This window comes from Camarhynchus parvulus, chromosome 1 (assembly GCF_901933205.1).
Source record: "Camarhynchus parvulus chromosome 1, STF_HiC, whole genome shotgun sequence".
NCBI lineage: Eukaryota > Metazoa > Chordata > Aves > Passeriformes > Thraupidae > Camarhynchus > Camarhynchus parvulus.
Genome location: NC_044571.1, coordinates 69218695 through 69243741, shown reverse-complemented (window position 1 = coordinate 69243741; position 25047 = coordinate 69218695). Strand labels below are relative to the sequence as shown.

The 25047-nt window shown below is 44.3% G+C and overlaps 1 protein-coding gene across 1 annotated transcript in view; it reads right to left on the bottom strand.

Annotated features, from left to right (window-relative positions):
* Positions 1-25047, bottom strand: part of FLT1 (fms related tyrosine kinase 1) — a 106884-nt gene that overhangs the window by 5368 nt on the left and 76469 nt on the right. The window contains 13 exon segments of the mRNA XM_030954195.1: positions 316-400; positions 834-964; positions 1058-1163; positions 2484-2583; positions 4219-4330; positions 5393-5515; positions 6077-6174; positions 6591-6750; positions 8504-8592; positions 9362-9475; positions 12148-12252; positions 17184-17322; positions 20537-20643. Of these exon segments, the coding sequence (XP_030810055.1) occupies positions 316-400; positions 834-964; positions 1058-1163; positions 2484-2583; positions 4219-4330; positions 5393-5515; positions 6077-6174; positions 6591-6750; positions 8504-8592; positions 9362-9475; positions 12148-12252; positions 17184-17322; positions 20537-20643 (1469 nt within the window).

The following is a 25047-nucleotide window of genomic DNA, read 5'->3' as shown; positions in this document are numbered from 1 at the left end:
TCCATGCCCATCCCTACCAGGATTGTGTGGGTGTCCCATTGTTAGACATGGCTCCAGCTTGTCCATCTGCTAGCAGGTCTTGCTCTTACCAACCTTGCAGACCTACTGGAACTGACCACATGGCCAGAAAGGATCTCTGACCCTAATTTGTAGGGCAGTGGGATGACCTCTTACTGCAAGTACAGCTAATCCTGCAGCTTGTATCAGTTAGAGCTGACAAAGCAGTAACCCCCCCATCCTGATTATCCCTGTATGAATCTGTCACATAAATAACAAGAAATACCTGGCATATCATTTGGCCCAGGAGTCACTTACACTAAATACAAGCGTTTCCTTCATGGGAAGCTCTTCAAATGTCTTTATGCGCTGGGGGGGGTTTATTTTGAAGGTGTTTATGTATCTGTTCAACAAGAGAAGGAGGACAGTTTTTGGTGAGAATGTGAAGTGCACAAGCAGGAAGTGTTGGGTATTTCTCTGTTTCTTTAGGCCGTTCCCAGCTATCTTCGAGGTAGGTCATACAAAAGGGACTTGTTAACCAAACCCCACCCAAATCTCACTCCCCAGTCCCAGGGTATGCACAGCCGTGCCTCTCACAGTGCCTGAGCCCTGTGGCCTGCAGGTCCCCCAGGCAGGGGCAATCCAAAGAGCCACAGCAGTGGGTGACTCCGCAACTGGTGGGAGTCTCAGGCCACCTGTGGGCTGTCTATGAATGTTTTCTCCCACCCAAGTCCAAACTGGGCTATGCAGTGAGGCTACCACCCCCAACAAACAAACACGCACACACACACACACACACACACACACACACACAGGCTTATTCTTGCTTATCTCACCTGACATTTTCGGTGCTTCCACAGCTTGAGCTTGTTACAGGAAAATTTTCATTGCACAAAGCATCAGATGCAGGGGGAGACCGATTTTCTGTTGTAAATATTGTGCTGAGGGGTATGTAGTCTTTACCTTCCTAAATGTAAACAAGAAATAAAAGCCTTATTCCTGGGTCCATATGGCCAGTTGCCCCTGCCTCGGTGACAGCATGCGGTTGTGATATTAATACCTGCTGGACATTTGCTTGCAGCAGGTCGCCCAGCTTTTTCACCAGCTCAGAGAACCGTGGCCTGTCGTTGGGATTGCTCTGCCAGCAGTCCAGCATGATTTGGTAACTGTGAGGACAACAGCAAAGTGAGCACAGGGTGGGGTTACAGCTCCGTTTGATCCAAGGCAGCACAGCAGTCTTTGACATCTTGTCATCGATAGACAGACATAGGGAGGTAACTCCTCAACCTGCTTGGTTTTACAAAGATTCTCTCTAACACCATCGAGGCCTCTTCCTAAAACTAAAGCAGTAAACTTTCCACAAAAACAGAAAACCTTTGTGCAACACCCCAGAAGACCACATCAAAAGGATAATTCAGCCAACCAGTCATACTTCCTTTTTTTCATTCCTAATTAAGCATTAAACCTTTGTATTAAACATCTATTAACTGGCAATGTTTAGGTTAAAGTATCCTAAAGGCATCCTAAGATGACATATATGGATGTGTCACTTCCTTGTATTGGTTGAGCCGAGCTTTCCTTCCTGCAATAAAATATGTGGAAGAGACAAAAAAAAAGCTCTTATCTACTGTCACTAGGATAATAAAATTAGTCAATGGGCAATACTCCCAGATAGGCATGGCTGGCTTGCATCCTTTTCTTCTGCTAGAACTATTTTTTGGTAAGTGTTGCTATTTAGAGTCATGACATAGCACTTGGGAAGGCACCAGGACACCCACACGTACTCAATTTTGCCTCCAGAGGTAAAACACCGTGGACATGTGCATGGTCCTCAATGATTTGTGACACAGGGTGAACGTTCTGTGTGCTGCATGGGCCTCCCAGGCAAGGTGCTCTGTCCTGACCCACCTTGGTCTCCAAAAAGGTGTTTGCCATGCAGTAGCAGCTTGAGGCTGCACCTGAAGGCCGGGGAGAAGGGAGTGACGGCTGACATGGCAGTAAGGAGTCAGACAACCCGGGTGGGGTGGCTGCGGGTTCCCGTCACCTTCCTCTGCCATCAGACACCGTGTACAGGAAAGGGTGGACCCTCCTTACCCGAGTGACTGCGAGGAAGCCTCCACTGTCACTTCCTAAGTCAAGACGATGTTAATAATGTCACATTCCTCCAGCACTTATCTCTGTGCACGTCGGTAAATATTAAATCTAGCAAGGAATGACCTTCCTCCTTCTCCTCCCCTTTCTTCTCCTCCTCCTTGCTCAGCTTCCCTGAGAGCACAGCCCTGGTGGTGTGCTGGGCTCAGGTCCTTGTTGCCCCCTACCTCTGGGAGAGCCAGGGGCCAGGATGGGGGTGCACAAGAAGATACCGATGGAGGATTGGGTTGTTTTTCCTTAGGCTGGCACAGGGTATTTTTAGAGGCTAGAACATCATCTGCAGGGCAGCCCAGGAGGGTGGGCAGTGGTACACAAGGCAAGCAAAGGCATCTTACATCTCCTCGGTCGCTTGCTCTGGGGCTCGCATTCTTGTGCCTTCCTTCAGCCTGCTGCAGAAATCCTCGTCTATTTGGACTCCAGGGTAAGGAGAGGCACCTGGAAGTGACATTGGGAGAATAGATACATGCCTTGAGTACTGTGACCTCACTGTGACCCTATGCATCTCCCTCAAAGTCTCCCTTGGGGTGTGCATCATCAGGTTGCAGGGCTGGGGTTCAGGGGGTGCCCTCCCTGCAGGGTCTGGCCCTGCTGGCTGCCACAGGCAGGGAATTACTGCTGGTTGTGCTCCAAGCCCCAGTCTTTGGAGGAGGGGGCAAGATCAAGACCACAACTATTGGTGGTGCTTTCCTGGCCTGAATAGAAAAAATGCACATGAGTTTGATTTGAACACTATCCCTTGAAAAGCCAAGTCTGATCTTTCAGTTGTTTGGACTACTCCAAATTCTAGTGAGCACAATATTAAAAAACCCCAAATGCCCCAAATCACCTTGAAAAAATTGAAATAATTGTCTTAAATGAGGTCACAATGCATTTGCATTGTTTTTCTATTTTCTGTGTTTTTCAGATGCAGCCTGATTGTATTGTTGGTATTTTATTTTTTTTTTCTGTAGACAAAAAATATCAGGAAAAGGGAAAAAGAAAGAAAAAAAAAAAGGGACCTTTCATAGAGTCAGAGAGTCACCAGGTTCAAGGAGCTGGGGCTTTAAGAAAAAAATAGCAGGTATTATGAGGCTGACCATAAAATCCCAAGAGTTGGCAGGCTGACCAACAACATGTATTTAAACTAATAAATGATTGATTGTCCTGAGAACTGTATAGTATTGTTTCCTCTGCTGTTCGCCTCTCTTGTCAGCCTCTGTGTTGAACTCAATTAAGATTCTTCTATTCTGACAGTCATTGTTGTTCCCACTCAGTGTACATCTTGTATCCTGCCTTTTCCACATGAAAGAAAGGGGGAAAAAAAAGGCTTCACCTTTTTTTTTAATTTAAGGTTTTAATTTCAGATTGCATGTTCTAGTTCATTGTGCGGCATAAGTGCAGATGCTTTTCGCCTGCTGTGTCCAGTAGCCTGGGTGAGGGGGGTGCTGGATCCTTCCTGGGCTGGGGGACTTCCTGAATTTGGGCTGGAAATGCAGGTGACAGGATCTGCAACATGCAAACTGTGGGTTTGGCTCCCTTGCTCCCACAAGAGGAATAAGAAGCATTTGAGAGAGCACTCAGCTCATGGCACTCTGTGTCTTGAATGCTGTCTGTAGTACAGGAGGTGGTGCCTTGGTCTTGGGCAGCTGGTGACCCAGAATCACAGCTCTGTGTTATCCCACAGGGTTCCACATTCAATTAAAATGCTTTAAAAATTGCCTGATTTTCCTGGCTAGTGCCATCAGTCAGACAAAGCACTGTGACTGCTCTGGCTGTGCTGCCCTGCATCCTCTGCCAAGGCTTTCTACAGGGAAAAGTGGGAAGCTTAGTGCCAGGTTTTGCCCATGGCAGAAGTAGCTGGTAAAGTTCTTAGACAGCTGTGCTATCCTTTGAGGCTTTCAGCTTGGCAAATGAGCTTTCAGCACTCTTAAAAGCACCAAAGTTTCTAGTTCACAGGGGCATGATAATCCCTCTGCTTCTGATTTAGGTCTTTCTGGAACACCTGCCAAAAGATCATTGAAGGTAATGGATATTTTCCCCAAGCTGGAATCCCCACTCCTGTCAAGCTCCTGGGGTGCAGAGTTAACATACCCAAGGAAAATATCTCCCACAGCAAGACCCCGAAGGACCACACGTCGCTTTTTGTATTGTAGATTTTATCAAATATGGATTCAGGAGCCATCCACTTGAGAGGAAGTCGAGCCTGGAATATAAGGGACAAATCTGACTATTATTTTCAAAGCCTGAAAGATTTTAATCATAGATGAATCAACTATGTATTGTTATGTAAATAAATACCATTCAGGCAGGAACCTGTGGGATTTCCTTACAGGCAGTCAAGATAAACCCACACTCATTCATACGCTTAACAAATTGTTGGAGTAAAAGGCTGTTTTTAAAAAACATGTGGCACAAAACACCAGACATTGGAAACCTGTGGCCAGGCCTTTTCTTTACAGGGATGTGGGAGTGTGTAGGAGCAGAGGTCTCTTGCCAGCATCATAGAGGCAGGGCAGAAAGCCCTGCATCCAAGCACCAACCGTTCTGTAACGATGTTGGAGATATTTTGGGGGACATTTTCAGAGCCAGAATTGCAGGAGCATATCAGCAGAGCTTGTTAGAGTCTCCTGAGCAGTACCAAAGCTATGTAAACATTTCCCAGCTACTTTGCAATGCTGTAAACCCTGGAAGTCATTTACACATGTGGGAATAGCTGGCAGATGGGTGAGACCTCCAGAAAGAGACTCTCTGCATGACTGCAATGCCCACACCAAATTCCCACAGCATGGGTGGGTGCAAGCACAGTTTGCTGCCCAGCCCTTCACAGCAGGGCTGGCAGGGCAGTCACTGCCTGCTCTCTGCAGTGGGGGCAAAACACCAAGTAGGTGCTGGGGGAACAAGTCCTGCTCAGCTGCTCGGGGCACCAGGAGCACTGAGGGGTACACGCCTTCTTTTGGAGGGATTGTTTTCCTTGAAGGAAGTTTACGGAGTAAGGGGGTTATGGTGAGCCAGCCAAGAAATGTCTAAAAAACCAAAGTATTAACAGGGCAAAGCTGTGAAGCAGTTAGCATGTCTAAGCCTTATGCCTGAGGATTGAAATGCTTCCCAGACCCACAACACATCTGGACAGCTCATCTTCACATAAAAACTAACAACTTCTGAGCTCTTAAATTCAGGGAATGTGAACACCTACAGAGCATTTTGGTGGACAGTTTGAAATGACATGTTATAAACATTTGGGTAAATGAGCAGCATCTTGACTTACATCTCCTTTTCTCACATAATCAGGATTCTTATAAATATCTCTTGCAAGGCCAAAATCACAGATCTTCACAACATTGTTCTCAGATAAAAGGATGTTTCTGGCTGCCAGGTCACGATGAATGCACTATAATAAAACAGTTTCACAATCAAACTGCATTTCCTTATTCCTGCCCACAAATTTCCTGTCTCCCATATCCTATTATTATTATTATTATTATTACTATTATTATTATTATTATTATCATCATCATCATCATCATCATCATCATTATAATATTTAATTTTTAGGGAAGTTGCTTGTAGTTTACATGAAGTTACTGTAAACAGCAGTAATTTTTTTTTTAATTATTAAGTCCAGAAAGTGACAAATTTGTAAGCCCTTTGACATTTGCAGGGAAAGAGCTGAATCATTTGGAGCTCCCTAATATATGTTGAAATTAAGGAAAAACCTACCACACCCAAAAGATCTTCCCCAAGTGAATGAGCTTGACCCACTGCCTTCAGTCATGATCCTGTGTTTATGGACTATGGATACTTGAATAAACACAGTTATATTTATAATGCCAAGAGGAAAACAGCTCTTCCTTTGGGACCTCTCCCAAGGAAGGTGTCACTACAATGTAGACATGATTTCACCTCTGAATCCTGTCCTTCTGCAGTGGAAAACCCTCAGTGCCAAACTCACCTTTCTGGAGGAGAGGAACTCCATGCCTCTGGCCACCTGAAAGCTGTAGGAGATCAGGTCCTCCATAGTGAGGGGCAGCTTGTACAGGTCATCAGCATCTGCAGAAGTGGCAAGCAGGGTTTATTACAAAGAGAGCTCACAGGCTCTCTTTTCCCCCCTTTCTTACAGACCCCATTATTCCCATAAATTCAGTCTTTATGAAAGGTGTTCGAAGGTCAACCCACTGTCATTGGAAACAAAAATAGTGCTTGCTGTACACCCCATGCTTTGGACCCTGCTGTGTTTTCCCCAAAGATAAGGAGCAGTCAGAACAAACAATCACACATTTTCCTGTCAGATTTTGTAACCCTGGAAATAATCTTTTTTTAAATCTTTTACCCTCTGGACATGACCCTCTGAGCATCTCCCACGGATGTTTATTAGGGTGATAAATGAGGAAAAAAATTTCAGGGATTCACAGTATGTTGTAAAAATATCACAGTCTGTGTAGGGACAGGAAGGAATTAATACCTACCCTCCTCGTCCTCCTCCACATCAGTCAGACTTTTATCTTCCTGGAACCCAGAGCTGGCCAAGCTCTCCCTGCTGGTGACACTGGCCAGCCTTTGTTTTTTGCTTCCCGCTGGCTCAATGTCCTTTTTCTCTTTCATTGGCTCTCCCTGCAGAGAGGAGTCCTTCAAACAAAAAGAGGAGAAGAGGTGCTACATCAGAGCAGTGGAAACCAAGGCAAACTGCTGATGCCTTTCTGCCAGGCTGGTGGTCTCTGGCGTGGGTGTTCACATCTCACACGGGTGGGGGTGTCCAGTGCCACTGTAGTGGGCAGGGGCTGGTGGCAGAGCTGTGCTCCACCAAGGCCATCATCCCCAGAGGGCAGAAATTTGGTGGCTTGGGAGCACCAGCACATGGTTTTAGGGTAACCAGGGCAATGGGCTATCTCTGCCACAGTGAGGATTTGCAGGGTGTATGGATGGACCAGTCTGCTGGGCTGTGCCTCATCTCGGCCTGAAATGAGACATCTGCAAGGGCCCATTTCTCTCCAGCAGACAGCGAAGGAGCCCAAAGAAGCGGATTGGGAAGGTTGTGCCCACAACAGAGGTATCCCAGACCTCTCAAATGTCAGCTTTTAGTCCCAACCTGCTTAAGAGACCTGTCTCTATGTCCCTGCACAGGGTTTGGTGTGGGCTTGTAAATCCTTTCCATGAGGAGCAAAGGCACTTGGTGTTTGAAAGAGAGCTGCTGTTGGAAGTGACTGCCTCTCTTCAATGCCTTAGTCCAATGCTTTCTTCCTATGGCCAATCTTGTGATGGTTTAATGGGACACATGATTGGAAGAAGCTCTCTCACTGCTACCTGTAGAGCAGCCTGGCTGCCTGCATTACTCTTGCTCCCTCTTACTTTTCCTCTTGTCCTGCAACCGTCTCTATTCCGTGTGCTGCTGGTGCAGAGTCAAACTTCCACCTCCTTCCTGCCCAGGCAACCTTCCCAAGGGTGCTAGAGCACTGGGTGTGGGAAGGGGGTATGGGAATGACTCCACTCAGCATGGGCCCTGCCCAGCCGTGCTCCCTGCTGAGCATCCCACTCCAACAGCCACGTGTCGGAGGAGCCAGTTGCTGTGTCTCATGTGGAGCGCAGCACGGACAGCCTTGGGAACAGAGACTCACAAAGGCCTTTCAGAGAGGGATGTCCTCTCCAGTGGGCTCTCCCACAGAGCCCATCCCTGAGATGCTGATGAGCTTTTGGCACAGCTGAGCAGAGGTTTGGAGATCTGCTGTTCTGTATCCAGGCTCCTAAGTCTCATGTTAGAGCCCTGGGTCATTTGGAGGATTTTTTCTGGAACTATGTGAATTTTCTGGGACATTTGGATTTAGGTTTGTAATAAGAAACATATAATGAATTTGATTCAGAAGGATGTGGGATGTGAGGACAAGACTCTAATCTCTTTTCCTCTTGATAGCTCTTCTCCTCACACAATAATAAGATTACTTGTAAATCTCTGAATATTAGGGTGTCTTGGGACATGAGATTTCATTGGTATTATCTTGTTTGTGCTCCCAGCAGTACTGAAATAAGTGGGCAAAACCGCTTCCTTTGGCTTTGCTGACCTCAAGCTCACCAGGAATGGGTTCATCAAAAGCAGGGCAAGAGCGTGTGGGGACACTTTGGATAGGATCCACTTCCCCTCGCTGTAGGTGGCTCCAGCCAAATTAGTCACAGCAGTCTCCTTGCACAGTTAGGGAGGGAAAGGTGAATCCTTTCTTGGCACAACACATCCCACACCAAATATTAATACAAGTCAGGTGAACCCAAAAGTCATTTCTCTGCTTTGGTAGAAGAGAGCCTGAGGAGACCAGCCCAGAGACCTGACACCCTCATTTCCAGCACTTACGTCAGGTAAGACGAACCCTACCAGGACCATCTGCCTCCTCACCTTGTTAGGGCAGAAAAGATTCCTTTTGCTCTTCAGGTAGTTTGATAAATTCCCATACTTGCAGTATTCAACAATCACCATCAGAGGCCCTGGGCAATTAAATTAAAAGAAAAAATTAAAACCCAAATATTTTGAGCAGCATAAAGCAATAAAAGGTGGCATCAGTTCTGAGAAAGAATCTTTCATGCCCCTAACTACAACCTGAGTCCAGAAAAACTGGCAACACATCCTAAGAACTTGAAGGCTGCTTGAAGAACACTGGACATAATCAAAACAATTCTGCTTCTGGAAATTATGGCAAGGCCTAATTTTGGAAAGCTGGGTCTTGAGTCTGGGTCCTGAGGGACGCTCTGTTTCCTCTTTGGGCAGTTCAGACTGGAGTCCCACAGCCCACACACACTTGATGAGCTAAAATAGGTGACATATCTAAAACAAACAAACTCCCATACTGGTCTTTTGATTTTCTTGATATGGTATCATGGAGGATTTTACACCAGCTGCATTGTGATTCATAGTTCAGGGCCAGCAGCTGATATCCCTTGTTCCCAGCCTCTCCAGATCATGTTTAACTTGAGCTTGAGCAGTGGAGTGAGTGAGATAAAGGACAGCAAGTGGCATATTCCTAAATTCACACTTCACATATTAATACTAAAAGAGAGTTTAAAGAGAGGAAATGTTTAATCACTTCATTAAATGACTGAAAATCTCTTTTTCTTTTCCTCTTTTTTTCACCAACTACAGGATGAGCTCAAATATGAAAATTACTAACTTGACCTCTGGATGAAAAACATCGTGGCTCATTGGCTGTTATTGGGAGATAATCCAAACCCATTTTCAGAGCAGTGCAGATTTTTTTACCTCCATTTTTTGTGCAAGCTCCCAACAAATTCACAATGTTGAGATGATGACCAATGTGGATTAGGATTTTCAGCTCTGTCATCAGTGCTTTGTACTCACTTGCTGTGGCCCCTTCTGTAAATACAAAATAAAAAGTCAATGTGAAAAGGCAAAGTACTGGTCCTGCTGAGCTTTACCAAAGCAACTTCTTGTTGCTTTCCATTGAAATAATCTCTGTTACTGGATGTACTTCTTGTATAGATGTTCTCTTGCTATTCCTCCCTGCTCAGCATCCTCTTGGTTGCAATTAAACCCATAAAAAGAGTCAGGCACTCAACTTCCTCCCAGTAGACTCTATCCTAATTAGAACTGGGAGAAATTTTTTTTACACGAATAGTCCTGATGTTTCAGCCAAAAAAATTGAAAGAACAAATAAAAAGGGATTTCAATATGATAATTAATTCTATCTAGAATTGCCTCCATCTGATCTGACTTCAGCTATCTAAGGGTTATATGCTAGGCTGAGCTAATCAATGTTTTAAGGGGTCAGTGTCAAGAGCAAAGTATTTCAGAAGCTGATATAGCCATCAAGTTTAGCCACCTGTATTAGGGAAAGATGAACTACCCCTGGGTGATACCTGCCTGGTTCTGTTCATTATGTAGGAAGCCTGGAGAGAGACCAGGGAAATAAATATTAGCTGGTTAAAGTGAAGTGACTGCATCTCACCCTTACCAGTCATGGTCAATAATAATAGGAATGATGTAAGAAGTCCCTCAAATAGATCCAAAACATCCTATTTAGTGTTGAGTGAAACTTCTCATTCCCCCAAGCAAGATTTTTTTCCTGCAGAATTTGGTTTTGTTAAGAAAACAAGAAAATACAATATTGCTTTGTGTAGGCCCAAAAGGAGCTTTTCAGCTTAGTGACACCAAGAGCAAGAAGGACAGTGGAAAAACCTCTCAAGCTGGGTCTTAAGGGGCTTGGTTTCAGCATCTGAATGGAAACAGTTTTTTGTAGTGTCCCAGACAACATTTATCTTTTACTTGGTGATCCGCTATTTGCTTGTATGGGTGGTGACACTTCCCCTCCATCACATAGGAATTCTGTGAGGATAAGGCCTAATGACTGCAGAGTTCCTGGATAATCTAGTGAGGACACAAGGAATGGGCAGATCTCCCCGTGCTTTAGGTGAGATACTAAAGATACTGAAGGTCTGGTCACCTCTGGCTCTCTTCATGGTCAGCAGAGTTGAACACAACGCAGCTCCCCGTATGCAGGAGGAATCTCCATTCCATCCTAAGGAATTTGCCTTAGGATGGGATGAACTGTTGTCTCTCAACACTGCCAATGAAGGGCATTTGAGTGGTTAACTCAGATACAAGCATTTGCTCTGCAGATGTGCATGTGAATCCCACAAGGAAGACTTCTTGTAGCTGCCTTCTGCTCCCAACCATTCCAGGAGCACTCACTGCTCCTTGGTGGTGCTGGCTGGCACAAGAAGCCTGCTGATGTGCATAAAGAAACCCTGAACCCAGCAGTCCACCCCAAGGGCTGGAATTTACATGTAGACATCTCCTGATAAATTAAAAGTAAGAATATGTGAAGCTGAGAGCCACTGGCTAAGATGGATTAATTCAAAGTATTCCCAAACAAAATCCACGGAGAGCATTGGGGTTCCAAGTCATACTGCCAGAATAGAGGATGTGTCCTGGCAGAGAAACAACACCAGAAAGGATTCAGGGATTGAGACAGATAAGTGGTGCAGCATAAACTGCTGAGGCAATGGAAAAAAAAAAGAAAAAGAAAAAGAAAAAGAAAAAAAAAAAGAAAAAGAAAAAGAAAAAAAAGAAAAAGAAAAAGAAAAAGAAAAAGAAAAAGAAAAAGAAAAAGAAAAAGAAAAAGAAAAAGAAAAAGAAAAAGAAAAAGAAAAAGAAAAAGAAAAAGAAAAAGAAAAAGAAAAAGAAAAAAAAAAAAAACCCTGCTCTGGTCCACATAAAGAAGGGAAAGCCAAGTACATGAGAAGGATGCCACCAGGACTTTGGGTTAGGGAATTCAATCACAGCTGCTGCAGGCTATGACTGAATATCATCCTGCTTGCTGACATCCCAAGAGCCCACTTCAAATTAACGAGGGGGTTTTGTCCTTTCTGCTCCAATGAGAAAGGTGGCAGTGAATAGCTGGGGGATGATTTTACTTTCAGATGAGCACTGGTGTATGAACAGTGCTGGCAAATCCATTGCACAACCTGGGTGTCAGCATCCTGAGCAACATGCGGTGAACCTGCAGCCACTTCAGAGGGGGCACTGCTGTACAACACCACCAAGATTTAAACTGCTCAATAAAACTAGCTAATAAAACTATTAAGCTAAAACTGTATTTAGTTTAATAAAAGGGCCTTCATGAAGAAAAATCATTATAAAATCTAATTGAGAAGGTTAAATGAGATGCAAAAGTCAGGCATATGTGAATGAGACATAAGGCATCTGATTTTAACAGTAGGATGATCATTCCTTGGAATGAGTGACCAAGGAAAATATGAAAGCCTCTATCCAAGTGTCTTTGCATCACCTTATACTTCAGCTAAATTTCATTTACAGCATTTGGTATAGAGTCAGTTGAGCATAATGGTATGACTTTTTACTGAGAATGCAGTTCTTATTTCATACTTCTGCCATTTCATTTGTGGTGGTCCTGCAATTTGATTTGTACACATTTTGGAGAAAGCTTTGCTTTTGGCAGAATTTTATTAAAAATGCACCACTATATAAGGCATCATTTTTCCCAGTGCAGCTTTGCAGCTAGATACCTTTCAACATTTTCACAGCAACTATTCTGCATGTTGGTGATTTCCTAATTCCAAAGGCAGATGCTTGTACCACCTTTCCGAAAGCTCCATGTCCAAGAGACTTTCCTGCAAAGAAAATAAAGTGGAGAGATACATCTTGGTAAAAAAAAAAGGAATCCTGTCAGCAAATGGCTTCATAGATCATGAACTGAAAAATGTACTTTTCAATGAATGCCATAGGTATATTTCCAACATATATATTTACAACCTGGTTTAGGTTTTTTGTTTTATTGGGTATTTTTAAAAAGTAAGCAGTCAAACTAGAAGACAGAGTCATCAGAGGGAGCAAGTGATAAGAGTGAAAATGTCACTAAATGAAAGCAACAATTCACTGGAGGTACACTGGCTTCAAACTTGATTTTTTCGGTCTAGCTCTGCCAGAGAAAGATTTTGCTCCTCTTTTCCTTGAGCACACTGCACGGTGCAGCAGCCTGTGGTGCTGCCAGTTATGTCCTCAATAATAAAGACCCTCTTCCCCTTTGAAATGTTCTCTGGCTGCCTCTGCCCTGCTACAGAGTTTGGCAAGTCTTGGTCAGGGAGATCTTGTCAACACATCAGCTCTAGCAATAAGTTTTATTTCCAAGTAACTATTTTCAGATTGCTTTTGTGCTTCACCTTCAGCAGAACCCTGGTGCCAAAGTGGCTAACAAGAGTATGGCAGCAGGATCTGTGGTGTAGAGAAGAGCAGAAAATAACAGTCAGCTTTTCATATAAAAACAAAGGATAACCTGTACCATATATTTGTTTCTCAGATATGCACATATGGCATGACCATCTCCACAGGACAATTTCCTTTTCCTATGATGAACACCTGTTTGACTAGCTCTCATGTGGACGTCTATCTTGTTGGTATCTGAGTGAGAGATTAAGCCCACTCAGATACTTGCAAGAAGAGAAAAAGAGCTGCTGTCTGTACTAGTTTAAATCAATACTGCCTTTTATATGTGTATATTGTATCTAAACTGTAATTCTCAGTATGTCTGTCAGTAGAAGCAAATAACATATGCTATAAAAGTCAATGGAAACATGGAATGGAATATGCTAAGCCAAAAAAACCCAGAAAATTATTTCCACCCTAGATGCGCAAAAATGTTGTCATTTTTTTACAGCAAATAAAAGCCACAAAGAACTTGATCTACATGACTGAAAAACATCAACAAACTGACCTTGGTTTGTGAAGGGCTTAGTGTTTGATGGAGAAATACAGATGATTCAGTGTGCATCAAGAAACCTACTGTTGCCTTTTCCAGTTACTGGATATAGATTGTGTAAAATTGTATAGATTAAGATTCAGGTCTCAGGTTTTCTTTGGGAATTGATGTTTTTAGTTCTTAACATTTTAACTGTCCGTGGTTTCTGCACAAAGAACTTGCAGTTTGAGGTCCTATAAAACCTGCCATACCTTTGTTTAATCCGAAGCTTTAATCTGTTTCCATCACTGTTAATGCACTTCCCACGTCCTGATAGCCTACTTAGTCACCACTTGGAAAACACAGCGGCTCATAAAGCTGCACAAAGCTGCTAACCTTTCAGAAAGGAGAATGAGCGCTGGAAACAGCACTTCCTTCTCTAAACAGTGGTGTGATTCAATGGGAAACTGTAACAACACTCAGACTTTGGTGCTCTGCTGCTGTTTAGTACTGTGCTGAATAGTAGCATAGGACAGGGCTGCTTTAACTTTACATCATGCAGCTCAAAACTCAACAGTTTAGTGTGCAATTGTGGCTGTTCTTGCAAATGTCCCTTCTGTTGACATACAAAGTAACTACAAAATTATTAATCAGAGGAATATTAAGTTGCCCAACTATCTGAGCAGTCAGTTTGTCATAGCCTTTGAGCAACTACACTGGATATGTTTGGGGTAGTGCTCGGATATGTCATGCTGCAGCATTTAGATCCAGACCAGCAAAGCAAAGTGCTCTGTTTAAGTTTTCCACACTTGACTTGGATTTACTGGACCACTCAGAACACATTAAAGTGAACATACGCCTCAGTCAAGGAGTTTTGGACCAGGAGAATTTTCCTTTCAGTCCCATTTTAGCAGAGTCCTTCAAGCATGTCTGTTGCTAGACCTGGAGCAAAAAGCAATTAGAAAAAAGCACTTGCAGGCGCTGCACCCCATGCCTGTGGGAGGGCAGGGGCTTGGAGGTGTGCTCATTTCTCAGGCTCTTTGCCTCTGCTTGAGTCATCTGGGTTTTCCCCAAGGGTGGCTTCACGTTTTCCACTATGTTACACAGAACAGCTGTGCATATGCAGGAGAGTGGGAAGTGCTGTGCTCGGTGCCAGCGCTGTGGGCTCGCGGGGCACGGGAGGGAGCAGGGCTCGAGAAGCCCACTGCCACCAATGCCTGTGACACTGTTCTGGAACCAGCAGCCACACTGCCCCGAGCCCTGCATCCCAGCATCAGCACTGTGCCACCTTCTCCAGACCGGGAAGGTCAAGCCCAAGCGGGAGGGGAGAAGTGCGTGATGGCTCAGTTAACACAGCGTGTTGTCGCCAACCGCACTGACAGTGATTTATGGCACCAGCCTTTTCTGCCTAATGAAAAGATGACATTTACTCTCAGTGAGACTAATCTGTGCTGAATATTAATTACTCTGACTTCAGTGATGCCCATATGGAATTTCCTGTAATGTCTGTACATCTTACAGATGAAGGGAGAGTCCTGTTATATAAGCATTGCATTGCAGCCATGGGCTGTGTGTACGCGTGTTGGAGGAACACACAGCAAAAGAGATGTGGGCTGAAAGGAGAGACTTCTTTGCAAAAGTTATAATAAATATGTGTCCTGGAAGATAAGTAGGTGGAAAGAGAAAAACAGTCGCATCAGATGCTGGAAGGGTTGCATTTCCAAGTAAAAATATTTTTTAAAAACCATAGAAGCACATTTTGTGTTTGTGAGACACTAATCCTCAGAGACTGCCAAGGTTACTCAAAGACTGAGCCAACTGCCATGTAAGCAGGACTTGCACTGAGCTAATCTAGCATACTGCACATACACAACTTCTTCAAATCTGGTTCTCATTCATTGTCAGCATTCTTTATTTGTTTACACCAGTTCTTCCACTTTTAACTCATTCTCTGGTCATCGTTCGTCACCTCTGGACCCCAAACACTAACCCTGAAAGGCATGGGTTTTTCCTTGGTGTTTACATTCCATTTCTGTTTGTTTCTTTCCCAGTGGTCACATTGTCTGCACATCAGGCTCTTGGTCCACCACTGTAAGAAAATTGTCTGAAGATTGAAGCCACTCCAGCACAAGGTTCCAGCATTCCCAGAATTATGTATGACAATTATAAATCGAGAGCAATGTATTTCAGCTGTGCTTATCCACATCTGGCCACCTTGTGTCTTCTGGCAGGCAAATTTAGTGTGATCCTAATTTTGCACACGTTAACCAAGCTCTGTTCCTGATAGCCAGGAGACAGGAGGAATCTGTTACAGCTCCTAACTAAAATGCAAGGATTTTCTAGACCTTGCTGTGGGACAAATGCAATGCATGCCTGAAAGAACAAACAGCACTATAGCAACGAGGCTGAGCTTATCACTGACATTTTAATGATGACCTTCTTGCTAAAATCTGTGTGGTTTCTGGAGGGATTCATCAACTTCCAAATAAGGTCCCCTCCCCCCTTCCCTTCTCATCAGCCCCGCATGAGGCTTAATAAGGAATGGTCCCAAACCCATGCTTTTTGCTGGGACATCTACTGGGGAGCTGGCTGTAGGTTTAAAGTCTTCAAGGGTATTTATTTATTTATGTGTGGACTTACATGTCACATTCTTGCTCTTTATGGTGCAATAACAGAATATTTATAAAACTGCAGCACAGAGGGAAAACAAGGAGATTGTGCTGGAAAAAGAAGGAGAGGGAGAAATGGGAAGGGGTGCAGGATGGATTATGAGGACCCATTTCTGCGCAGGCCTTTTTCCAAGTTTCCAGGTTGAAGAAAGGGAAGAAAACCCTAGAATCATAGAATATCCTGAGTTGGAAGGGATCCACAAGGATCATCCTTGCGGATGGTCTTGGCCCTGGACAGCACAATTCCAAGCAGCACACCATGAGCCTGTGAGTGTTGTCTAGATGCTTCTTGAGCTCTGTCAGGCTGGTGCTGTGACCACCTCCCTGGGGAGCTTGTGCCAATGCCCAGCCACCCTCTGGGCGAAGAACCTTTTTCTAATTCCAACCCAAACCTCCCCTGACACAACTTCAGGTCATTCCTTTGGGTCCTGTCACTGGCACCAGAGAGAAGAGATCAGTGCCTGCCCCTCTCTTCCCCTCATGAGGAAGTTGTAGCTCCAGTGAGATCTCCTCTCTACTCCTCTTCTCCAGGCTGAACAGACCAAGTGACCTCAGCTGCTCCTCATACAGCTTCCCCTCCAGACCCTTCATCATTTTTATAGTGAATCACCAAAACTACAGTAAATGCCAAGGGTCAGGCTCCTGAGTCTAGAGAGAGAAACATAGAAGTCGGCAGTCTGATTTGGAAATCTTTGGTTGCTCGTTTTGGGCCGTATTTTAAGTGAATCAGTTTCCAAAATATAGAATGCATCATTCTTGTCTATATTCTCCTTCTGTTGCAGAGTGGCCAACGTAATAGAAGAGGGAAAGGCTGTGGGTGTTGTCTGCCTGGACCTTAATAAAACCTTTGTCACTGTCTTCCACAGCTTTTTCCTGGAGTGAACAGGTAGATTATCCATGGTTGGACTTCATCTTGAGGGTCTTTTCCAACCTAAATGATCTTGTGGTTCTATTTTCTCTTTCCTACATGAAGTCCAAATATGGACTTTCCATGTGAAAAGTCAAGTAGACGTGGTCAGTCAGTCCTCAAGGCTGTAATTCATTCACAGATCAGTGCTCTCAGTGTGGAATAGATCACACCTAACCTGGCAATACACTGTGCTGAGTGCCTGGAACACATTCAGCTCCTCTTTACCCATAGTTACAGATACATCTTATTCAATCAATCCAAACTCTAAATAAACTATTCCAATATTACCTAGTTTTAGCCTTTCTCTTGCGATTTCCCACTTGCTGGCATCATAAGGTAGACGTTCACATTGCTCATCTAAGGGGACTTCATCAGGATCCATGATGATTGACAGGTAATGGTTAGTCTTCATTTCAGAGGAACGAGGCTGGAAAACAAGCACATTGCAGAATGAAAAAGAGGATTACAGTATCTGTCAGCATCTTCTTGTTTGGATCAAGGGCTCCAAGTTCATTCTGTTCACAAGGCTGCATGTTTCACTGCACACTGCACGGTTTGGTTAAGCTCCCTTTGGCTTTTCTATATATTGCAAGAGTTTTTATATAAAAGAAACTCCTTCTTCTAGTTTTCCTCCCCTCTGGACATACCAGTTGCTTCAATGAAATCCATGTGTGTCTCTATTAACATATGGTGTTATGACACAGGCCCTCTGCGCAGTCAGGAGAAATACTTTCAGCAAGTGACTAAACATTGCTGATAAAAATAACTTTCCTTCATGATTGTGCATAGCAAGAAGTGGACACATGCAACAGATGGAGTTCTACTGCCAGTGTTTGCTTGTTCCATACATCCTGCAAAGATAGGTCATTTGTGGTTAGAAATCGTGCAAGTCCTCAGGACACTGGACATTGTACACTTCACAAACTGCTGACAAATTTGTAGGATTTTTTATTTCTTTGGTATAATTTCTGAAAAATTTACTCAAAACATTTGAGTCTGGAGGAATTTATTAACAGCTGGACTCAAACACATATTTTAAAACATAAAATTTCAAATTAATTTGCCAGCTTAGTTTCTCCTGAGCAAATGTATTATCCACTTCACGTGAGAAATACAAGGAAAGATGAATCTGATCTGAAAGTTTCCTGCAGTTCATCCATTTTGAAATGTATGTTCCTTCAAAGAGCATCAAGATTTCCATTCGAATCCAATGAACTTTTCCAGTGGAAGAGGAGGAGTACTTATCTTTCTACAGAAAAGGTCTAGTGTTTGTCATAATTTCCTGGCTATTAGTTGGAATTTATGGGAAATCTACAGAACTGAACCTGAAGGTGTTGCTTTTCCTAAACTTGTGGAAGTAGCACATGGACAAAGACACACAGATACCACAAACATACAGATATAACCACATATTCTCTTTTCTATTATTTGCTTCAACTGCCTCCTAATACTTTCAACTTCCCTTCCCTACAGTTTGGAAATATGTCCCTAATACCTGCATTTCTAGGCATGTCTTTTGAGAAGGATATTCCCAGCAGTGCATGCCTTGATTACCAGCACAACTAGAGTAAAATGACAGTAATTAACAACTGCTGTTCTAGTTGCTTTTCATCCTCCCCAAACCTATAAATTTTGTCCCAAGAAGGATGCACTGATGCTTGGGAAGAAGTCAGGAGGCTTAAAGCCTGGCTCCAAACCATCCACTAAGTCTGGAAAGAACATGGATAAGTGGGATATGAGCAGAAACAGAAACTTGTGTGGTGCTCCAGAAAGGGCATTTCTAGACAGAGATGTGTGTACCAGAGTGCTCCTGCCCATCACATTAAAAGAGCTTTGAAGTGGACCCATTCCAGAAAAAGCAATAGGGGAGTAGAAAAGTCAGGCAGTTTCCCACAGTTCTTTCATCAGATGCACTCAATATCAAAGTTTTGGCACAAATAATAGAGATTTGAAGCAACATTTTCAGTGATGAAAAATTGTTAAGGATATAATCTGTCCCTGTGTGCATCACAGAGAGGTTTTAAATAAATGCTCTTGGAGAGCATATTTTTTTTCTGTTGTGGCAACATAATTTGTATATAAAATTTAATTCAGAGCTAATTCCAGTCATAAATCTTTGAGAGTAAGGGTTTATAAGAGAAACACAGAGAAGACCATAAACATAGACTAACATTAGTTGGAAAGTTGCCTCGACATGTCACTTAGTTAAAGTCCCTTTTTCTACATGATATTTTTATTATCTGATGATATTTTTATTATCTTTTAACCATCTAACAAGTTTTGGTCTCATAAAAAATAAAATAAAAAAAATCTGCAACCCCTTGCTACACTTAAAGCCTTTTTTCCCAAGATTTGCAGTCACGTTATAACTTGCTTCATCATTACTGTTGAGCATTCAGTACTGGTCCCTCTTGCCTTGTAATTTCCCTTACAGCTATGAAGTTTCTGCACAGTTTCAGCTGACCTCTGCTTTCCTTTTCCCCCAAACTCCCACGCATTTCTCCTCACCAAGGCTTGCAGCGGTAGGAATGCAGGCAGAGTGACTGCTGCTGTACCGCCCTGATTTGGAGCTGCTTTCCCATCAGTCAATAAAAGTTCTTAGTACCCAGCCCAAGACACTGGCAGGCCTTAAAGCAGGCTGAGATGACATGGTCTGTCAGCTAGCTGGGACATGCCCAGCTGTGGTGGCTGTGAGCAGATCCCTGTGGTGCTGTGCTGTGATATCCTGGGCTGGTGGTGGTGTGGGAGTGAGGAGAGGGGGCACGCAGCCATCTCTCAGCTTGTGTCTTGCCTCAGTATCTTGCCTGAAATCCATCTGCTCCTGCAGGTTACACTGAGGGGTTGTATTGTGTGCTTGGGAAAGCTGCCATGGTTTATCCTGCACACACCACACAATGCAGACAGGGTGCTGTCAGCAAAAAGGAGTTTAAAACCATCACAGTCAGCCTTGGACAAGAAGACGGGTCAGCTGCAGGGGCAGTTAAATTTATCATGTTGGTACAGGATCATCTGCTCTAGAAGCTGCACCATCAAAACTCCTTCAGTAAAACATCACTTTGGAAGTGATGCAATTGTACTAGACACTGTGCGAACCAGACCCCAGCACATTCTGTGAAGATCTGTCATTCCCACTCACTCAGATCTTCAAAGACATTAGGATGCTAAACCCCCACAGTTTTTGTAATGAGGAATGAAGATGCCTTTGGCATGAGTCAGGTACCCAAGTGAGCCTCAGAGCCTTGTCCCCACCCAGGCTTTTCTTTCTGGCTTACTCATACTCAGGCTTGCAAGTCACGGTTCTCCAGCATCCATCAGCAGCTTGGTTATTTCACCAGGAACAAGGGTGAGCAGTATCAAAGAATCATAGAATCATAGGATGTTCTGAGTTGGAAGGGACCTAAAAGGATCATCAAAGCTCAATTCCTGGCCTTGCACAGGACACTCCCAAGAGTCATGCCATGAGCCTGAGAGTGTTATCCAAACACTCCTTGAGCTCTGGCAGACTTGGTGCTGTGAAAGTGGAACAGAATTTTTCTTTGGTAGACCCGACAATCCCAGCGGCCTGGGAAAACTTTTCCGACATGAGCAAAGGGCTGCCAAGGAGAGGGAGGTGCCACAGGGAGATCCCTGTCTGTTCTTACCCTCTTCAGCTTGCGAATGAACAGAGTCAACAGGAGCCAGAACAGTGTCGCAGCCACACAGGCACAGGTCAGTGTTATCAGCTCCAGGTTTGACCTCTCTGATATGCCTGGGAAAATCAAGTGGGAAACATATGAGAAAATGACCTGCAAAGCAAGGGCACTTCATAGGTGGTTGTTTTTTTTTTTTTTCCCATTAAAATAAAATACCAGGAAGGACCGGCTCTTTTCAATGGGGTATTAATCTCTGTTTGGACTAGCTCACAGAGCCAAAAAAAGGTCTCCTGCAGCCTCAGGAGAGGACAGGGCTGCACAGAGGGGATGGCTTTGCTGAGGTGGTACTGTGGTGTGAGAGCTGCTGCTAATGTGCAGGAGAAGCTCCTGGGAGGTTTGTGCTGGTGTAGGCACAAGTGACACCAAGTGTGACCCAGGGCAGTTGCAGTGGTGCTGCTTGGGGTTTGCTGTCCAGGACCTGATGCCTTTCCTTATCCACTTCTCAGAGAGCTCTTCCCTGCTGATGGCTGAGCCCTGCAGCCTGCACCTCTATCCCAGACATGCTGTAAACCCTCCAGCCCTCACCAAAACCATCCCTGGGGGTGACCTGGGGATTCTCTTGGAGACTCATGGTGCTGCCAGCAGGAGTCCATGAGCTCTTTTTCCCATGGCTTGGATGAATCTGATCTGTCACCTGGGGGCTCAGCTCATACACACCATGGAACCAGGGTCCTGAGCCTCATTCCCACTGGGCAGAAATCCAGGGCATATGGCCTAGCCCTCCCTCCAATCCACTGCCCCCTTAGCAGGCTCTGTGCCCTCAGGTCTCCTGCCAGTCACACCAGCAGCACATGGCCAGGCTCCCTGAGGGAACACAGGACCCCCTCCTTTCCCAGCAGCACCCCACAGAACCTGGGTGGCAGGGAGCTGGGAGAGCTCTAGAAACCAGGGAACTGATTAAGCACAGAAAGGGAAAAACAAAACCGGCCACAACTGAAAATGAAGCAGCAAGAAAACATGAAGATTAGAAATCTGGAAAGTATTAGAGCCCACTGACAAATCTTTAAAAAAGCCAAAATGAAACTCACTTCAGACTGCTATTTAGGGATTTGTAAAATAGATTCAGAGCAGTTTGTTTTGCAAATCCTGTGATTGCATCAAAAATCCCACACTTCCCACAATATGTTTTCCATCTGATTGGTAGAAAATGCAAAAAGAAACATCATACCCTGCCTCTTATTCTGATATACCCTCTAGAGAGGGTAAATGAGAGGACAAGGAGGAGGAATTCTGAACATGATTTCACAGTAGTTTTGTCTGCGCTTGCAGAGTTTCAGAGCCTGGCAGCTTGGTGTTACTCCTGACAAATGAAAAAGGTGTTATTGTGTTTTACTGGTGACTTTACTGGGTAATCCAGAGGGATGTGCTGCCTGGTTTTAGGCAAAAGGCCACAAAGCTTTGTTTAGAGGATATGTTGCTTGATTGGCATAATGTATTCCCTCCCTAAAATGATAATCAGATTTGTATTCATGCCCCATATCTAAGTTTTCCCTGGGATATCCATTCTGGAGCTTTGAGAATAAAGCTCATTGAAGAAAAACATGACTGCAGCTATGAATGGAGGTACAATAGTCTCCAGAAATACCAAGAGAGTTCTCTTTTCACAAGTATTTTTTTCAAGTACTTGATTTAGATATGGAACATAGTGATAGCATAAATAATACAGCCCAATGCAGCTTGCCTACTCTCTGGCATCTGCATTTCCTTTTACGTTTGGATTGTCTCCTCTTGCTTCTGACCAGCACTCCTGCAGAAGGCAGATATTAGTTTCTGATACCTATTCAGTAAAAGCTGGAGGGGTTGAAGGTTCATTAGTCACCACAACTTCATATGGCAGCACACAGAACACCCACAAGGTTCAGCCAGGCCTTCCTGGGGTGGAAGACAGCAACCCTCTAAGCACTACAGCAGCTGTCCAGGAATCAGCAGAGATGTGAAGGTGCTGTCTTTGAAATGTGTGAGCAAATGTAGGCAACCAGAAAGCATTTCTCCAGCTGGGCTGGGTTATCAAATGCCAGAGTCCTAGTCTTGCTGAAAGCCTTGAAGTCAGAGCTCTCTGAGTGTCTCTCAGCTGGGCAGAAAAAGGGTTTCATTTGAGGCAGAACAGGCAGAAACACTCAGAAGAGGCCTTAGGATTAGCAGGGTTTGGTGAGGCTTTAATCTGTACTAAATCCCTCTCTCTGCCTGGTAGCTGAATATTTCAGACAAAGACTTCTCCCTGTGTGCAGCTCTGTGTCCTCTGGTGACTCTGCCCCAAGCAGCTGCCCCCTTTCTCCCCCTTTCTCCCCTCCAAAAGCCCCCTGCACCACCCCATGTCTGCAGGACTGCCGAGGGGTGAGCAGGGGCAAGTGAAGAAATGTCACCAGCAGCATCTTCTCTCTTTCAGTAGCAACAGAAGCCACCAGAACCACGCAAGTATGCCAGGATGAGAGCCTGGATTAATCTGTTGGTCCCTGCAGCTACAAGCTCAAGCCTTTGGCTGGTATGGGCTTTCTCATTAGGATTTCAGTTCTAAACACCTAAACATTGTGGTGAAGCTTAGGCATCAACCAGAGAAAAAGAAATGCCTGGGCAACAATGCTGATCTGCTGCACCTAAAGGATCCCTCACCCCTACCCCAATGGGATCTACCCTGCTTAATCCATGTGATCTCACAATCACAACACTGCAGCACTAGGATGGGTGCTCAGGGATGCTGAGGAATGTCCATCCTCAGAGTTTGTCACAACTTAGCCAGACCATTGGTGATGACCCTTGCTTGAATTGAGGTCAAACTATCAACCACCAGGACTCCATTCCAAACCTCTTTAGTGGACTTCTGAGGTAATGGGAGCCTTTGTGTCCCCTGATGTCCCCCTGCAATATTGCAAACTGAAGTCATGACCCAGGCTGAACTTCATTTAGTAGCTGTGGGAATTCCAGATAAACTTCATGGAGAGGTTCCTGATGGCGTCAGCATGACTCAAAAGGCTCAACAACTTTCTGACATACAAAGTCAGAAAGGTTAGATAGATAGATAGATAGATAGATAGATAGATAGATAGATAGATAGATAGATAGATAGATAGATAGATAGATAGATGATAGAAAAGTTATTTAAAATAAGTCATTTAAATAGAAGTTATTTTAAAGGCTAACACCATTTTCATAGTGTCAGCATTGTTCAGTGAATGCTTGATAGATGTTTTCCTTTTCATCAGCAGGATTCACATGAAGTTATCAAGTATCAGCTTTAAGACAGGGCACACTGCTGTATTCCTTTGCTTGCTATATGTCCATATTTCAGTGAGCATAAGACGCTGCTTCCTTTATTGACACATCTCCTTCAAAGCAGCACCTCTGCAACTAACTGTATCCATGGGGCTGCAAGGGTCCTCAGGAGGGGAAGCAGGAAATGGCTTTCATGGCAGCTCTGCAAGCATGTTGAACCCCACCCCCCAAAAAAATATGCCCAAGATGCCCAGCTGCATTTCTCCCCAGACTTTCAGGGGTACAGTCCTCCCCACCTGCTGGATGCTCTGGCAGCCATTTGCTGTTTCTATTCTGTCCTTGCAGATTTGCTACCTCTTCAGTTCCTCAGCCAAGAGCAAGCAGAGAGATTGCTCTGACATGCCCACAGACATGGCCCTTCTTCTCCACAGACAGCTCAGCAACCCCTGATTCCAAACCAAACACAGCCTGCAATTATTTCAAAACAGCCCTTTGATTCCCCCATCCATTCATCCATCTCAGACACAAAAATAACACATTGTTTTATCTGTGAGTATAAGAATGTTTTCTCAGAGGAAATAAAGAGAGCAGACAGTTTCCTTCCTGACTCATTCACAAACTACTCTTCCAATCTGCTAAACGTGGTCATCAATATGAGGCGCTGCTCTGCTCCCTTTGATCTGCGGCCCTGAGAGCCCCAGGACAGAGGCAAAGCTTTGGTGCTCGCAGCAGCAGGAGCAGGGCCTGTGTTTCTCAAAGAGACAAGAAAGTGGCAAAGCTTAGAGAAGGCCTTCAAGCTCTGATCTTGTCTCTCCAGGCTCAGGGATGAAGTGGGAGGCTTCCTTTCCTGGGAGAGGGACAGACATTCCAGAGCAGTGTAGGAATGAGTAAAAAAATCTCTAGTGACGTCCCTGCACATAGTAGGAAAAGAGTGGAAAGACATTTTCCTTGATCATAGTAGACAAGACAAACTGTCTCTCTTTTCATCATCCAGTCTCAAAGCCATAAATTTTAATGTGGTGGTCTTCATCTCCTGCTCCCACAGAAGTCATACAAGAACATTGCTGGGGGTCCCTCAGGACACGTAACCACAGAAGAAGCCAAGAGACTGCTCTCTTTCCTCTCACCTGGACTAGGATATATGACTTCCTAGAAGCCATCTGACAGAATGCTTGTGGTTGTAATAAACAGCCAAGCTTCAATTATGTTAAAAATCAATACAATAATGAATTACCTTGTCCAGGACTATG